Source organism: Aquarana catesbeiana, linkage group LG09, assembly GCF_042186555.1.
Source record: "Aquarana catesbeiana isolate 2022-GZ linkage group LG09, ASM4218655v1, whole genome shotgun sequence".
NCBI classification, from domain to species: Eukaryota; Metazoa; Chordata; class Amphibia; order Anura; family Ranidae; genus Aquarana; species Aquarana catesbeiana.
The window spans coordinates 169,913,347-169,932,302 of NC_133332.1; the positions used below are offsets into that span (position 1 = coordinate 169,913,347).

The 18,956-nt window shown below is 43.1% G+C and overlaps 1 protein-coding gene across 2 annotated transcripts in view; it reads left to right on the top strand.

The window, feature by feature from the left end:
- The window catches only part of SMARCA1 (SNF2 related chromatin remodeling ATPase 1), a 409,892-nt gene that overhangs the window by 51,964 nt on the left and 338,972 nt on the right, over positions 1-18,956 (top strand). For both annotated transcript variants that reach the window (XM_073599403.1, XM_073599404.1), the window contains 2 exons: positions 8,828-8,983; positions 12,078-12,209. In XM_073599403.1, the coding sequence (XP_073455504.1) occupies positions 8,828-8,983; positions 12,078-12,209 (288 nt within the window). The remainder of the gene's footprint in view (positions 1-8,827; positions 8,984-12,077; positions 12,210-18,956) is intronic.

The window sequence follows — 18,956 nt, forward strand, 5'->3', positions numbered from 1 at the left end:
TGTTGACTTGTCCCAATTTATTTTAAATCCGGAAAATTTTCAGAATGTTTGGATTAATTCCATAAGTTTAACCAATGAGGTGGATGTGTCGCCTAGAAATAGAAGTGCATCATCGGCATAGAGTGCCAATTTATCTTCTCCTGTACTCCGCTTAAATCCAACTATTTCCGCATTCTCTCTTATGGCAGCCGCCAGTGGCTCTATGGCTAGGGCGAAAAGTAAGGGTGATAGGGGACAGCCCTGTCTGGTACCCCTGCACGGATCAAATGAGGGTGACAAAGTGTTGTTTATTCTAATGCAGGCTTTTGGAGCTTTGTATAATAGTTTGATCCAGGATATGATAGTTTCTCCCAAATTAAGTTTTTCCAATATTTTCCATAGATAATCCCACTCAACACTATCGAACGCCTTAGCGGCATCTAATGAAAGGATAGCTCTTTGACCTTGATTATCAGTGGGTATTTGCATGTTGAGATATAGGCGGCGTAGATAATTTGCCGTGGACCTATTCGGTATAAATCCGGACTGGTCCGGGTGTATTAGTTTGGACACCACTTGTGAGAGCCGCATGGCTATAAGTTTTGTGAGGAAGTCCTGATAGAAGGAGCAAAACTCCTTCAGGATGGAGGGTGTGTCAGTAACAGTTAATGTTGATGATGCTGTAATACTATGTACTACCGAAGGTGGCTGTTGTGACCTAGCTATCACTGCCAACATGTGGCCAGTTTTCTCCCCTTCTTCAAAGTATGTTTGGGAAGTGAAAAATCTTTTATTATCAGCTTTCTGTAAATGTACAGTACGATAAAGTTTCTGTTCGTCTGTCCATTGTCTTTCATGTTCAGGCGTAGGAGTCTGCAGATACACTTCCTCTGCTTTATCCACCGCCTGATCCACATCTCTAGCCCATTGTCTGGTCCTAGTTTTAATTGAGTTAATTTCTTTTATACACATCCCTCTAATGAAAGCCTTTAGGGTGTCCCATACCACCCCAGGTGCAGCGGAGGGTTTATTAGTTTCTAAAAAATATTGAATTTGCAATTGCATATTATCTGCCTCCGTGAACAATTCAAGCCAAAAAGGATTCAGCTTCCAGTGCACAGGCAGGTGAGTTTTTTGAAGGTTCAAGCTAAGCTGCACCGGAGAGTGGCCGGTCAAACCCCTGGCCAAATATGTCACTCTCGGTTCATAGCAAAAAGTTAAATCATTTCCTAGTGCAAAATCAATACGAGATAATGTAGAATGCGTCAGTGAGTGGCAGGAGAACTGGGCCTGGAGGGGAGACTTAAATCTCCAAAAGTCCACCAGTCCGAGCTCCCCAACAAACCTAGCCAGAGGAGTGCCCGCTCTGGGACCCTGGGGACAGTATTTTTTATGTACATCAAGGGAGACATCCAATGCACTGTTAAAGTCCCCTAGTACATATACCGGTAGCTGGGGGTGGTTGGATAAGAATCTAGCCAAGCATTGTAAAACCGTCAATGTAAAAGGTGGGGGCACATATATATATTAGCAATAATACATGTCTGAGATTCCCATACACCCATCAGAAAAATAAATCTGCCTTCAGAATCTATTTGTGCATCATGCTTGGTAAATGCAGTGAACCTGGAGAACAGAATACTAACTCCTCTGGAGTATCTGGTATGTACAGAGTGGAATTGCATCGGGTACTTGGACATATGCAATAGATGGGTAGTGTCCCTAGTAAGGTGCGATTCCTGTAAACATATGATAGTGGGGTCTTGAGGTCTTGAGAGGGCTGTGAGAGGAAAATAAATAAGGCAGTCCTCTTCGTTGGGTCATGTAATCCTCTGATGTTCCAGGAGAGGATTGTATCTCTCTGCTTACCCATTAGACGAGGGAGGGTACCATAATAGGCGTGCACGCCTTTGGGCGGGTGGTTCTTGAAAGGTGAGCCACTGAACCCATGACCATATATCACTTGAGCAAGCAAGAAGTATGAGATTTCCATCCGCATTCACACCTAGTGCGATCCATGGCACAAATATGTGCAGCTGAGTTGCATAGTATAGGCACTTGCAGAGATACAGCCCACCCAACCAGGGCTGGAAAACAAAAAGAAAAACAAAAAGAACACAAAACAAAGTGGGGATAAAACATAGTCCGCCTATAACAAACGTAGGCATAGTAATTATAGATTTAGGCAGAACCTTCCGAAAATTTCCAGGAGTGTCCCGCAGGGCTACTTGGGGGGTAATAACGAGGGCTGGGGCCCTGTGTCTTTAAAGTTAAGTCACAAAATAATTGGTATAAGGTGAGAGGTATCAATTTAAGACGATTGTGTCTCTCTTAAGCTCCTGTAATGACAAGTTGAGCAATAGGATTTAGGGTACGCAGGTTTTGTGGTTCTTTCATGATGGCGCGTGACCTCGGGCATCTTCCCGTAGATGTCGCTCGTGGCGGTCAAGCCAGTTAGCAGCCATGTTAGGGCTTTCAAAAAAGTGCACTGATCCATCTGCCACTACTCGTGGTTTGGCTGGGTATAGCATAGAGTATATCAATGGAATTGCACGCATTCTTTTTTTCACTTCTGAGAATTTTTTTGTACAGCCGCTGAAAAGTCTGGGTATATGGATATTTTAGATCCTTGAATTTCCATGCCAACCTTCTGTCTGGCTAGACGGAGTATAATGTCTCTGTCTTTGTAATGCAGAAGTTTCAGCAAAAATGGTCTGTCGTGGCCCCCTGGTGGCGGTGGTCTGGACAGCACCCTGTGAGCTCTTTCCACTGAGAAGAATGGATTGAGCTTATTCTTTCCAAAGGTGTCTGTCAGCCATGTTTCAATAAATTCTGCAAGGTGTTTCCCTTCGGATTTCTCAGGCATATCAACTATATGGATGTTTGATCTTCTAAGCCTGTTCTCCATATCCTCAACTCTAGCTGTTGTTTCATTAGTTTTAGATGCTGTACTATGTACTTCTTGAGTAAGGGGGGGTAATTCATCCTCAATAGAGCTCACCCTTCCCTCCAGTACAGTGGCTCTCTCCCTGATTTTCTGCATATTTTGTCTAATGTGTAGCAGTCCCTCTTTCATGCTTTTAACTTCAGCTGACAATTCAGTTATAGAAGAGCCATAGGAGTGTACTTCTGTAAGAATGTCCTGCAACGAGGGTTCTGTAGTTCCCATGTCAGAGGGGTTAACCATGTCAGTGTCAGGGAGAGGGGAGGCTGGAGTACTCACTGCGTTCCTCGAGGCCGTGGGAGCCATCTTATCAGGCACATGTTGTGTACACTGTGGAGGCGTCTCAGAAGGACCGTTTCTGGGTGTTTTAACAGCGCTGGATGCCTGTGCTTGGTGTCTGAATCTAGCACTGCCCTGGTCATGTGCGTACTGGCCGAGTTTGGCCACCGCTGAGGCATAGGTATCCTTCCCTGTTCGCTGCTGGAGCGGGGATCTGCCATGTTGGGCCGCTCCAGCGGTGGGAATGTGCTCCGGTGTTGTTTTAAGCATTCCTGCTCGCTTGTTGTAGCGTCCGGGTGCCTTGGCAGGGGTGGCTCCACACCGGGAGCGAAGTTGCCGGTCTATTGCGGCGGTATATTGAGGCTCAATCAGGATTTTGTGGGTCAGGATGCAGGAGCTGGTGTGAGGCACATCTTCTCACATGAACATCCAAGCCACGCCCCCGATCACATATTTACATAGTATTATCGCACATAGCTAATATAAATACTTTGTATGTCATCAAAATAAACATTCCAACATGGACTTGTTTGCAAATACATGATACGTTAAATATCTAAAAAGGTACAATGATATCGGGTACAGTGATATCGGGTATGTGACACACAAAGGTGTCCAATAAAAAGGGTTACAAGGAAAAACGCAGATAAAGATGGAACATCCATACATGATGATTGTTGGTTTGGTACACCTATCGGTAGTTGTAAGCTCTACGCGTTTCAGGACCTTTTAGCCACTCGTCAGGAGCAAAACCGCAAGGGTTACCTATGGGTATGAGAAACAGCCATATTTTGAAAATGTTCAAGAAAAAAGGGGGGTGGGCAAATGTACATATTCTACATTTGCCCACCCCCCCTTTTTTCTTCAAAATTTTTCTTCAAATTTTTTTTTAATATCTAAAATAATTACAAATTTCCTAGCATAGCAATGGCCCCCCCACCCGTAAAATAATCTACATATTTTTGACGCACTTCACGGGCGCTTTGGGGGGGGCAAGCCAGGACGGCCAGTTTCCAGGGCTTTTCTAAAAGTCCCGCCTCAGGCCCAACTGAGGCAACATAATTCGGAGCATTTCTCTTCAAAAAGTTGTGAAGTATGCAGCATGCTAGAATTATGTGGTCAAGTTTGTACTCCGCCATATTAATAGCCATAATAGGCGGAACCGGCTAGCCATTATCCCAGAGGCATTCTCAAAGACTCTTCTGACTCTGGCCAGCCGGTAATTAAAAACCCTCTTCTCCGGGGTGAGGGTCCTCTGGGGGAATGGCCTCATCAGGTGATCACCCAGACCAAATGCTTCATCAGCAATAAAAACAAATGGGAGTCCTTCCATGTTCTCTTCCGCAGGTGGCAATCCCAAGCCATCTACACAATACTATGAAACCCCTTATAGTTAAAATAATATGACCCCGAGTGGGGTGGTGGGACGATGTGGACATGCTTCCCATCGATTACCCCTCCGCAGTTGGGAAAGTCCCAACGATGAGCAAATTGGGAAGCCACAGTCTGCCATTCCTGTGGCGTTGAAGGAAACTGTGGAGTCCAAAAAGAAAAAATAATTATTAGTACTTTTGCACATAACATTGCAAGCAGATTAGGCAGAAAACTTACCCTAATATAGTCCTTCTGCAGGACCTGAATGATGGCAGAACAGGTCTCTGGGATAATGATCCCCAGAGCCTGGGGGAGATGCCTGTAGAGAACTTGAGGCATCGATGCATAAAACCCCGAAAATCGATGTTTGGTGACGTCATTAGTAGCCCCGCCCCTCCCGGTAAAGCGCTCGAGAAAAATTTTAAACCGTCTTTATTTTAATAAATATATTACAAAGGATGGTGTGCCCCCGCTGTATGTGCTTTTTTAAAAAACAATGTCACTTCATACCGAACTTCGCCGGTATACGATCATGTGACTCCCGGCCCGCCCCGCCCCTCTCCGCTCTTTTCTTCGCTCTCCGCTTCCGTCTCCTGAGTCCTGACGTCAGCGGGGATTTCTCAGTCCCGCCCGCCTCTCTTCTGATAAGATAACTATAGTCAGCGGGCGGGACTGAAAATTCCCCGCTGACGTCAGGACTCAGGAGACACGTGAGCGGAGAGCGGAGAGGGAAGAGGAGAGCGGAGAGGGGGGGACGGCCGGGAGTCACATGATCGTATACCGGCAAAATTTGGTATGAAGTGACATCGTTTTTTAAAAGCACATACAGCGGGGGCACACCATCCTTTGTAATATATTTATTAAAAGAAAGTAATTGGGGGGGGGTCAGTGATGGCTGCGTTTGGCGGGCACAGGTGGCTGCGTTTGGGCACAGGTGGCTGCGTTTGGCGGGCACAGGTGGCTGCGTTTGGCGGGCACAAGTGGCTGCGTTTTGGCACAGGTGGCTGCGTTTGGGCACAGGTGGCTGCGTTTGGGCACAGGTGGCTGAGTTTGGCGGGCACAAGTGGCTGCGTTTTGGCACAGGTGGCTAAGTTTGGTGGGCACAAGTGACTGCGTTTGGGCACAAGTGGCTGCGTTTGGGCACAAGTGGCTGAGTTTTGGCACAGGTGGCTGAGTTTGGCGGGCACAAGTGGCTGCGTTTGGGCACAAGTGGCTGCGTTTGGGCACAGGTGACTGAGTTTGGGCACAGGTGGCTGAGTTTGGGCACAGGTGGCTGAGTTTGGCAGGCACAGGTGGCTGCGTGTGGGCACAGGTGGCTGCGTGTGGGCACAAGTGGCTGAGTTTGGGCACAGGTGGCTGAGTTTGGGCACAGGTGGCTGAGTTTGGGCACAGGTGGCTGAGTTTGGGCACAGGTGGCTGAGTTTGGGCACAGGTGGCTGCGTTTTGGCACAGGTGGCTGCGTTTTGGCACAGGTGGCTGAGTTTGGCTGGTACAAGTGGCTGAGTTTGGGCACAAGTGGCTGAGTTTGGCGGGCACAAGTGGCTGCGTTTGGGCACAAGTGGCTGCGTTTTGGCACAGGTGGCTGAGTTTGGCGGGCACAAGTGGCTGCGTTTGGGCACAGTGGCTGCGTTTGGGCACAGTGGCTGCGTTTGGGCACAGGTGGCTGCATTTGATGGGCACAGGTGGCTGCGTTTGACGGGCACAGGTGGCTGCGTTTGACGGGCACAAGTGTCTGCGTTTGACGGGCACAGATGGCTGCGTTTGACGGGGGAGGTTCAGTATTTTTCAGTTTGTTTGCGCCCCCCAAAAAAATTTTGAGCACCAGCCGCCACTGGTCAGCACAGAGACAGTACAGGGAACTTCACAGGGCTGTTTGTCATCTGTGGATTCTATCCCTTCTGACCTCCAAGCAGCTGTGTGTGTGAATCTCTGTACCCTGTAGTGCACCGGATTAGTGCACTTTTTAGGGAGTGAGGTTATTTTTAATTCAAAGCGGAGTTCCAGTCAATTTTTTGTTTATTAGAAGTCAGCAGCTACAAAAAAAGTGCATGTTCTGACTTTTAATAAAAAGACACTCACCTGTCCCACAATCCAGCGACGTGGCCACCCAAACCCTCCCTTCTCTCCCCCGCCTGTCCACAGCGCTGGCAATACTACTGTGGGCATCCGGCTGTGACAGCTTGCAGCTTCACAGCCGGGTGCGCATGTCTCACTGCGCTGTCCTGCATAGCCGGGCAATCTTTTGGGAACTGTGATGTGTCCCAGAAGATTGCAGGGTGGAAGGGCCACCTAGGCGGCCCGAACAGAAGTGGGAGCTCGTCGGTAATCGTGATGCATCGTGATGCATCGCGGAATCGAATCGAATCGAATCGTTGACCAGATAATCGTAATCGAATCGAATCGTGAGACCAGTGAAGATGCGCAGCCCTACTCAGAAGGGATGTGCTGGAACTGGAGAGAGTCCAAGAAGGGCAACAAAATTAATAATTATATAAAAATAATAAATGAACGACCCCAATTACGAGGAACGACTACAAGCACTAAATTTATTCTCGCTGGAGAAGTGTTGCTTGAGAGGGAACATGATAGCGATTTACAAATACCTCAATGGCGATCCCACCATTGGAAAAAAACGATTCAGTCTCAGGGAGTGTAAGAGGACACAGGGCCACACAGTGAGATTGGAGGAGAAGTGGTTTAATCTAAAACTGCGCAGGGGGTTTTTCACTGGCAGGGCAATAAGGCTGTGGAACTCTCTTCCACAATCAGTGGTGGCAGCGGGTAGATATTTTTAAAAGACTCTTGGATGTGCATCCTAACCACTTCCCGACTGGCTCACGCTGATATAGGTCAGCGAAGTGGCACGGGTGTGCAAAACGACGTACCCGTCACTCCGTGCATGCCACGGGAGCGTGCCCACTGGTCCTGTGGACTCGATGTCCGCCGGTGGCCGGCGATCGTGGCACAGGGAGGCAGAACAAAGAGATGCAAATAAGGCATTTCCCTGTTCTTCCTAGCAACATGACAGAGATCTACTGCTCCCAGCGATCGGGAGCAGTGATCTCTGTCATGTTCTAGTGAGCCCACCCCCCCTACAGTTAGAAAACACTGAGGGAACACACTTAACCCCTTGATCGCCCCCCAGTGTTTAACCCCTTCCCTGCCAGTGTCATTTACACAGTAATCAGTGCATTTTATAGCACTGATCGCTGTATAAATGCAAATGGTCCCAAAATAGTGTCAAAAGTGTCTGATCTGTCCACCGTAATGTCGCAGTCATGATAAAAATAGCAGATTGCCGCCATTACTAATAAAAAAAAATTAATAATAAAAATGCCATAAATCTATCCCCTTTTTTGTAGACGCGATAACTTTTGCGCAAACCAGTCAATATACGCTTATTGCGATTTTTTTTTTTTTTCTTTTACCAAAAATATGTAGAAGAATACATATTGGCCTAAACTGAGGAAGAAATTTGTTTTTGTTATATATTTTTGGGGATATTTAAACGACGCAGTGCCGTATCGCAAAAAAGGGCTTGGTCAGGAAGGGGGTAAATCCTTCCGGGGCTGAAGTGGTTAAAGGACACAACATACAGGGATATGGGAAATGATTATCAACACTGGCACACGTACACCTACACAGGTTGAACTGTGACTATTGTCTTTATTCAACCTTACCTACTGCGAGCACCTTCAGATTGCAGAAGCAATTGCAGAAGCAAAGGTAGATTATTATAAAACAAAGAAAGGAATGTGGAAACAATACATTGTACTGTATTTCATGTCCCGCCTGGATCTGGATGTCTGTGCAGACTGCAATCAAAGTTGAACAAAGGGCTCCAATATTTACCTCCACTTCAGCTATTTGACATCAGCAAGCTCCCTTGACATTTTCTCCTCGACTTCTTATGCATTCAGGATTTTTCCCCATTTTGATTGTGCAGGATCACACTATTCCCACGCATGTATATGGGATTCATTCATCCCATCATTGAGGCATACTGAAAATATATGCTGAGCTAATAATACTGGGAAAAGGGAAACAGAAAATCCTATTGGTCCCTGTGGGCAAAAAAAAACCTCTAGCTTCTGGCAGTTGGCATAGTCTACATTTATTTTTTATCAGCTGTGTATTTAGTTGTGTGCCTGGAAGCTAATGATAATGTACAGTTGCTAACTATAAATTTGTTATTTTAGTGATTTCAAGAGCTTTTTATTTCAAAATTGTTGGTTTTCTTGTGTGAATTAGGCTGCTTTTATACGAGATGTCATGATGCCTGGAGAATGGGATGTCTGTGTTACATCTTATGAAATGGTCATACGGGAAAAATCTGTTTTCAAAAAGTTCAACTGGAGGTACTTGGTCATTGATGAAGCTCACAGGATAAAGAATGAAAAATCAAAGGTTTGTTTCCTGCTAATATGTGGTTTATATTAGTTTGGCATTTAAATTGCTATTTATTAATAACACAGACGGGTACGTCCTCCTGGAACAACAAGGCTCCCTTCTATCTATCTATCTATCTATCTATCTATCTATCTATCTATCTATCTATCTATCGTTGTGCTCAAAAGTTTGCATACACTGGCAGAAATTGTGAAATTTTGGCATTTATATTGAAACTATGACTAATCATGGCAAAAAACTGTCTTTTATTCAAAGACGGTGATCACATGAAGCCATTTATTATCACAGTTATTTGGCGATTTTAAATCATAATGGTAACAGAAATCACCCACATGGCCCTGATGAAAAGTTTACATACCCTGGAATGTTTGGCCTTGGTACAGACACAGAAGGTGGCACACACAGGTTTAAATGGCTATTAAAGGTTAATTTCCCACATTTGTGGCTTTTTAAATTGCAATTAGTGTCTGTGTATAAATAGTAATTGAGCTTGTTAGCTCTCACATGGATGCACTAAGCAGGCTAGATACTAAATCATGGGGAGCACAAAAGAACAGTCAAAAGACCTGCGTAACAAGGTAATGAAACTTTACAAAGATGAAAAAGGATATAAAAAGATATCCAAAGCCTTGAATATGCTAGTCAGTACTGTTCAGTCACTTAATAAGAAGTGGAAAATTTGGGGCTCTCTTGATACCAGTCTAGACACCAAGCCATAAGGAGGTAGAAAAGAACAGTGAAAAGACCTGCGTAACAAAGTAATGGAACTTTATAAAGATGGAAAAAGATATAAAGAGATACCCAAAGCCTTAAATATGCCAGCGAGTACTGTTTAATCCCTTATTAAGAAGTGGAAAATTCGGGGCTCTTTTGATACCAAGCCAAGGTCAGGTAGATCAAGAAAGATTTCAGCCACAACTCCCACAAGAACTGTTCGGGATTCAAAGAAAAACCCACAGGTAACCTCAGGAGAAATACAGGCTGCTCTGGAAAAAGATGGTGTGGTTGTTTTTAAAGAGCACAATATGATGATACTTGAACAAAAAAGAGCTTCATGGTTAAGTTGCCAGAAAGAAGCCTCGACTGTACAAGTTCCACAAAAAAGCCTGGTTACAATATGCCCAACAACACCTTGACATGCCTCATTGGCTTTTTTGTGGCATTGGCGCAGTAAAGGATTCCTTCTGGCAGCTCAACCATTCAGCTCTTTTTTGTTCAAGTATTGTTGAATTCTGCTCCTTAAAAACAACCACACTGTCTTTTTGGAGAGCAGCCTGTATTTCTCCTGCAGTTACCTGTGGGGTTTTTTTTTTTTTTGAATCCTGGGCAATTCTTTCGCCAGTTGTTGCTGCAATCTTTCTTGGTCTACCTGACCTTGGCTTGGTATCAAAAGAGCCCCGAATTTTCCACTTCTTAATAAGGGATTAAACAGTACTCACTGGCATATTTAATGCTTTGGGTATCTCTTTATATCCTTTTCCATCTTTATAAAGTTCCATTACTTTGTTACGCAGGTCTTTTGACTGTTCTTTTTTACCTCCTCATGGCTTGGTGTGTAGCCTGCTTAGGGCATCCAAGTGAGAGCTACCAAACTAATTGACTATTTATACACAGACACTAATTGTGATTTAAAAAGCCACAATTGTGGGAAATTATCTTTACCAATTACGGACCACCCGCCATCCTTATACGTCAGCACTTGGAAGAGGAATATTGTTGTTATGGCAGTGGCTAGCTACCATAACCCCGGTATCTTCTTCAGCAGGCGGTCCGCTTTCAGATAAAAGTGGTCTCTGAGGCGGATTCGCCGCAAGATCACTTGTATCAGCAGCGGGAGAGGGGCCCCGCTCCCGCCGCGCCTCAGTGCCCTCCACCGCTTACCGGAGCCGTCGTTAGCGGTGAAGGCGATTGGGTCCCCTTCCGTGTGTGGTATGGAGATGAGTGAGGGGAAGATGGCCCCCACCCGTCTCCATACCATTGCAGGGCAGAAGCGACATCAAAACGTCACTTCCGCCCATAGCTCTTAAAGAGACTTTTTTTCTTTTTTCAAATGACATTTAATTTTTTTTTTTTTTTATTATTGCATTTTAGTGTAAATATGAGATCTGAGGTCTTTTTGACCTCAGATCTCATATTTAAGAGGTCCTGTCATGCTTTTTTTCTATTACAAGGGATGTGTACATTCCTTGTAATAGGAATAAAAGTGACACAATTTTTTTTTAAAAGAACAGCGTAACAATAAAAGGTAAAATAAATAAGATAAAAAATATTTTTTTTGAAACGCACCCCGTCCCATCGAGCTCGCGTGCAGAAGCGAACGCATACGTGAGCAGCGGCCGAATATCAAAACGGTGTTCAAACCACACATGTGAGGTATCACTGCGATCGTTAGAGCGAGAGCAATAATTTGAACGTTGCCTATGGAGATATTTAAGGGTAAAATTTTGAAGCGTGACACGTTGGGTATCAGTTTACTCCGTATAACAACATCTTTCACAATATAAAAAAAAATGGGCTAACTTTACTGTTGTCTTATTTATTTTATTAGAAAAAGTGTATTTTTTCCAAAAAAAAAGTGCACTTGTAAGACCACTGCGGAAGTACGGTGTGACAGAAAGTATTGCAATGACTGCCATTTTATTCTCTAGGGTGTTAGAAAAAAAATATATAATGTTTGGGGGTTCTACGTAATTTTCTAGCAAAAAAAAAATGTTTTTAACATGTAAACAACAAATCTCAAAAAGAGGCTCGGTCTTGTACTGTCCCCCTTTAAATTGTAAAGTGCTGCATAAACTGTTGACACTATATAAATCCTGTATTATAATAATAATAATAATAATAATAGTAATCTTCTCTAACAAATGATATATAACGACAGTAAATATGTTATGCAATATGTTATACAATTACAGTGCATGAAGACACAACAGTGGTGGACATTCTCTGTGGTGACCTTCACCTATCTTATCTTAGACAATTCTGTTTCAATATGCCTAGGTTATAAGATACCAAAATATGTTCGTTCTGTTTTAATTGATGTAATTGTATGTCTGTTCTCACACATGTAAATTACTCACTTTTATTTTTAAAGCTATCTGAAATTGTTCGTGAGTTTAAGACAACAAACCGACTATTACTAACAGGCACCCCTTTGCAGAACAACCTCCATGAGTTGTGGGCATTACTTAATTTCCTTTTGCCTGATGTATTTAATTCAGCTGAGGTGAGTGTTTCTTCTTTTTAGAATTAACATTACTTGATTGTTAGTTTCTTAGAAAGATAAAAACAGATGTATACTCACAAAACTGAGGACTCATAGGTACAAACCCTACAGGTAAGGTTATAGGGGAGCCTCCCAGGGGGTGTGTCCTCGAAAATCTTCTCAGTTTCCAATCATCTGGCAGTACGAGCCTACAACCCAGGGTCTATGAATACTCTGCTTGTGTCTTGTACTGTACTCCAAGGTATGAAATTTACAGGTAAGTCAAAATTCCACCTTTTCTTTCCCAAATTTGAGCTAAATCCTCTTTCACTTGTGTCTCACATTCTCACTGCAGTTCACAATGGGAGTGTTTCATGCAACAGAGGCAGTTATGTCAATGCAGAAAACAGTGGACAGGACTAGCTGTGGCTAGGTGCTGATTGACAAGCCACACTCTTGTAAATCTGCAGTGGCAATGCACAGATTCTCTTTATTTAGAAGCAAAATGTGAAGGAATTGCATGAATTAATAAGATTAGATGATTAATGGATAACTAAAGTAAAAAAAACAAAAAAACACACATATGCTTCAAGTTTCAGTTCTCAATTGTTTCATCTTTTTTCTTCTTTTTTTTGAAAAAACTTTTTATTGGTTTTAACCGCTTGCCGACCAGCGCATGCCGATGTACGTCGGCAGAATGGTGCTGGTAGGCAAAAGGACGTTCAGGTACGTCCCCTTTAATAAGCGGTGTCGCGGGCACGCGGCGCGGGCAGGCGCCCGTCGCGGTCTCCATGACTTGATGTCCGCCGGGTGCCCTGCGATTGTGTCACGGAGAGGAAGAACGGGGAAATGCTTTGTAAACAAAGCATTTCCCCGTTCTGCCTAGCGACAGGACTGAGATCACAGCTCTCTGTCGTTGAGAACAGTGATCACTGTCCTGCGTGTTAAAGCCCAGCCCCCTAACTGTTACAATCACTCCCTAGGACACACTTAACCCCTTCACTGCCCCCTAGTGTTTAACTCCTTCACTGCCAGTGTCATTTACACAGTAATCAATGCATTTTTATAACATCGATCGCTGTATAAATAACAGTGGTCGCAAAATAGTGTGTTTGATATGTCTGCCATAATGTCGCAGTCCCGATAAAAATCGCAGATCGCCGCCATTACTAATAAAAAAAAAAATTACAAATAAAAATGCCATAAAACTATTAACTATTTTGTAGACGCTATAAACTTTGCGCAAACCAATCAATACGCTTATTGCTATTCTTTTTACAAAAAATATGTAGAAGGATACATATCGGCCTAAACTGAGGAAAATTTTTTTTTTTTTTATATATTTTTGGGGGATATGTTTTTTAGCAAAAAGTAAAAAATATTGCGTTTTTTTCAAAATTGCCCCCCCTTTTTTTTGTTTATAGCGCAAATAATAAAAACCGCAGAGGCGATCAAATACCACCAAAGCTCTATTTGTGGGAAAAAAGGACGTTAATTTTGTTTGGGTACAACTTCGCAGTTGTCAGTTAAAGCGACGCAGTGCCGAATCGCAAAAGTGCTCTGGTCAGGAAGGGGGCAAAATGAAAATGTCTTCCAGGGTGTCTATCGGTTCTAAGATGGATAATTGTGTGACTTTAAGAATGGCTCTATTTCCTCTAAGCATACATCTTGCTTTTCTCATGCTCCATATATACTGTATATATGGACAATAATGGTTACACGCCTGAAAGCATCATTAGTGGAGCAAAGAAATAGCTTGTTTTAATATGTCGACTGAAACCTTCAGATGTGTGATACGTTCATGTGCAAATATAACACTAATCATATATTCTCCTAGAGCAGTGATTCTCTACTCCTGTCCTCAGGACCCACTAACAGGCCAGGTTTGCAAGATAACTGAAATACGTCAAAGGTGAATGAGGTGTTATAATTTGCTGCTCAGTAATCGCAGTATTCTAGTCTGCATCTCCCCAAAGTAATACCTAAAATCTGGCCTGTTAGTGGGTCCTGGGGACAGGAGTTGAGAACCACTGTACTAGAGATTGTATTGCAGTCTTGGGAAAACCATCTAGTGTCTTTATATATTTTGAGTTTCATCTGAGGAATGTTCTATAGAGTTTGAGTCAGAGCGAAACCAGCCATCCTGAGAGGCTGAGAGGAATATTAATATAATAACTTCAGTTGAAAAAAGACACAAGACCATCAATTACAAACAATAATATAAACCCTGCATAAACAGAACCCTGTACCACAGCTGATTTGAACAGGGCCTTAAAGCAGAACTACACTGTATGTGAACAGCACAAAAATAAAACAATTTCATTTATTTTTGTTATTCAAAGCCAACTCCCCCATTTATCCACCTCTCTATGCTTTATTGTGCTGAGAAATCACTTTTAAAAACACCACTAGCTCTAACCGTAGCCATCTTGAGTAAGGACAGATGATTCATGTAGCATATACTTCCCTGAATCAATCTGCGCTTTGCTCAGGCATTCAGGCAGGAGATTCGTCTCCTGAAGACTCCTGGGATGCCAGCATGACATCATTCGTCTAGGCTGGAAACCAGGAAGTAACTAAAGAAATGTAAAAAAATGTTTAAAAGCAAGTAAATATGATAAATGTGAAACTATAGATAACATTTTTTTTTCATTTTGGATAGAGTAAGGGAGGGTTAAAACCCCTGTCAGCTTTTTTTTACTAGCTGTGTCTCATGGTAGAGATTTACCTGCACTTCCTATAGCCAAAACAGGAAGTGAGAGGAAATCCCTGCAAATTAAGAGAATCCCTTGGAGCCCCCCTGGTCATCAGAACTAGTTTCCGCTCCGGAAGACCTTTCTTACTTTTCTGGGGACAATCCAAAATGTGGGATTTTCTTTCACTTTCGATAACGGTAAACAAAAAGCATAGAACAATAGACAGCACAGACAGCAATAAAATATAGGGTCTAGTCCCTCTGCACTCTATCCAAAACAAAAAATAAAAGTTTGCCTTTAAATATGCTTAAATATCAAGTTATATTCTGCGGCTTTAGGAATGGATCCATCTTTTTTTTTTTTTTTTTTTTAAACAATTTACTGAGCTGGCTAGAATTAGTTCCTGTGGTAACTCCACATTTTCATAGCTCTTACTGTAAAAACACCTTTCCGTATGGAAAGATTAACCCGCTTTTTCTCCAGACAGAAAGAGGACCCCTTGTCCTTTGCAATTAGCTTATATTGAATAATAATAAAGTGTGGCGCTAGTAGAAACAAAGTAAGTCAAAAATAGTGGTCTCTGTGAGAGAAAAAGACTTAAAGTGTATAACCATAAAGTGAGTGTTACAGCATCTCAAAGGGTATATACAGATAAGTAATAGCAATAAATGTTTAAGTGTGTAAAGGGGTGAAATGCTTAGGAACAGACCATGGGTTGATCAGAAAACAATAATGCATAAAATATCATATTCAAAAAATATTCAAAAAAATCATTATAAAGTGTCCCAATATATTGAGTGTGTAGCTCTATATAGGACGTATTGTCCGTATATATAGATACTGAAAGGGGAAATGTCCAAAACCCTGAAAAAGGTGAACATATAAAAGCATAGGAAGTCTATTATTGAAGAGGTGCGGTACTTCAAATGGACCCCACAGCCATCTGGATATAGGCCATCTTCATATGCAATGGTTAAAGGGTAGCCTTGAAAATCCTTCAATAAAGATGGATTCTTCACTCATGTAGGTATTTTCAACATAAAGAGGGGAAGACAAAAGGATGCCCTTACCAGAGAAGGTGGACTCACAGGCCCTTGGCGGTGAGTCAAACAGGCTTGTACCGTCAAGCGGTATAGGGTGGCACTCTGTGAGAAGACTTTATGTAGAATCCCATCAGGAATCTTCAGATATTATGCCAGTAAGGGGACAGGAACATCCAAGGATCAACTTCAATCGTCGGTTGGTCGTTTCCTCAGTGGTCCATCCCATGTGTAAATGAGCAAGGAAAAGAAAAAGGCTTCCACATAGTGTAAATCCTTATTTTTCAAAAAGGCATAGTAGCACTTTATTCAGGGATACACTCCAAAAAATCACAGGCAGGGGCGGTAAAAACTCGGTTCAGAGTACAAATAGGTATAAAAATAGTAAAAAATGATCTAAAAACAGCGCAGTGAATAGTGGTTGGGTATAGACATAAAAACCCGACGCGTTTCGCCTTCCAAGGCTTCTGCTGGGGTATGAATAAGCCCCCCACACAACTGCGCTTTATATAATCTCTTTTGAATGGAGTGTAACAGCTGATTAGCGCTGTTACACGAGATGACTTCCGGGTTCGGCAGCGTCATGGGTGACCGACGGTCACATGATGTTTTTGTGGCCAATCATATCTCCAAGGAGTTAGTCAGAAAGCCAGGCCTCACTTTCGCTATCCACTCAACAGGGCGTCACTCCTATTGGGCTCAAAAGTCACGTGTCAATCACGTGATGTGTATCCTAGGGAGTGACGAAAGGCCGCTCACGGCCTGCGTATCACAGGAGACAGGAAGTGACAGCTTGACATACTGGGAGCTGGAACGCAAACACAGCCGCGATCCATAGTTGTATTTATCTTATTTAAGGTCCAATTTCAAGTGGAACGAACCGAATCCCGGGAATCTTCCCCTAAAATCTTCATAAAAAACTCTATATAATGCACAATAGATAAATGGCCATTAAAGATTTAAGTGTGCACAGAAACGGACAGGAATATAATGCAATATGGCCTTCTTAGGAAATAATAATATTAAAGGTGCATAACGAACCCAAATAGTCTAAACAATTGCAGCATGTACATAAGACAGACTGAATGAATTATATAGCAGAGACCTATAAAAAATTAGATTTATATGAGATTGTGTATGAGGAAGCACACAACATGTGAAAATGTATTTAAGGAGTACTTATAATCCTCATATAGGTGAACTAAAAAGAAATAAGAAATAAGAAAAGTGCATGTATCTAAGTAATGTGGAGGGGTACCATATGGACCACAGATAGTCGGGAATAGCCATCGGGGGGATATCAACGCCTAGGATAGATTAATAAAAGCGTTGATATCCCACTCGACATTAAGTCCGTGTGGCACATAGCACCTCATTAGGTGTATCCAAAAGGTTTCAAGTTTGGAGACACCCCTTGTGTTTGGTTCCCCTCTCCAATGAGGAACGAATTTGTCAATAATTTGGAACTTCGTTCCAGATGGATTCTGATTGTGATGATGTAGGTAGTGTTTGGGAACACTGTGATTTGTGCGTCCTTTTAATATAGCTGTGATGTGTTCGTTCACTCGTATAGAAAAGTTACGTATAGTTCGTCCTATATACTGCTTGCCACAAGGACAGGTGATGAGGTATACGATGAACTTAGTAGTGCAAGTGGCGAATTGTTTCATCTTGTATTCCCTCCCAGTTGAAGATGACACAAAGGTTTCGATTTTGCGGGATTTGCAAGCGTTAACTTTGCATACCCTGCATCTCCTACAAGGGTAGAAACCCTTGAGATCAAAGAAGAATGATGGTGTCTTTGGGGGGTCCACTACACCCGGTGCAATCCTACCCCCTATCGATGGTGCACCCTTATAGATCACACCAGCCTGTTTAGGTAGTAATGGGCCCAGTATTCAGTCGTTTTTCAATACTTTCCAATGTTTTGAAATAATATTCTTTATTTGTTTATGTTGGATGGAATAGTCGGTAAGAAAGGCCCATCTATGTCTATCATCCGAAGGTCTTTTGGGTTGTTCCACCAACAGTGAGGAGCGGTCGATGTGGGCTACTTTCTGTATCTCCTGGTCGATTAATCCTCCATCGTACCCCTTTTCCTTGAATCTGGACTTAATGGTCTCAGCTTGTTTATAATAGTCTGGCAAAAGGGAACAATTGCGTCTGATTCGCATCAGTTGGCTCCGAGGAACTGATTTCAGCCATGCTGTATGGTGGCAGCTGTCAATCGGAATGTATCCGTTACGGTCAGTAACTTTGAAGAAGGTTTTCGTCTCCAATTGACCGTTGACAGCTGAGATTTCTAGATCCAAGAAGTGTATTGTAGAGGAGCTAGCTTCATAAGATAGATGGATGCCCACCTCGTTGTCGTTTAGGGTCGACATGAACTGGTTCAGTGATCCCATGGAGCCTCTCCATAGGAGGAGGATGTCGTCGATGTACCTGGCCCACAGAGCCAGCTGTGGGGGTTTCAGGACACCGACGACATCCTCCTCCCATTTGGCCATAAAAATATTGGCCAGACTGGGGGCAAACTTTGCCCCCATAGCTACCCCCTTTGTCTGTAGGTAGTAGCAGTCATTGTACCAGAAATAGTTTGACTTAGTGGCAAAACGTAGCAGATCCATAATAAACCTCTTTTGGGTCGTGGGGATATTTCTATCCCTGAACCAGTTCATGTCGACCCTAAACGACAACGAGGTGGGCATCCATCTATCTTATGAAGCTAGCTCCTCTACAATACACTTCTTGGATCTAGAAATCTCAGCTGTCAACGGTCAATTGGAGACGAAAACCTTCTTCAAAGTTACTGACCGTAACGGATACATTCCGATTGACAGCTGCCACCATACAGCATGGCTGAAATCAGTTCCTCGGAGCCAACTGATGCGAATCAGACGCAATTGTTCCCTTTTGCCAGACTATTATAAACAAGCTGAGACCATTAAGTCCAGATTCAAGGAAAAGGGGTACGATGGAGGATTAATCGACCAGGAGATACAGAAAGTAGCCCACATCGACCGCTCCTCACT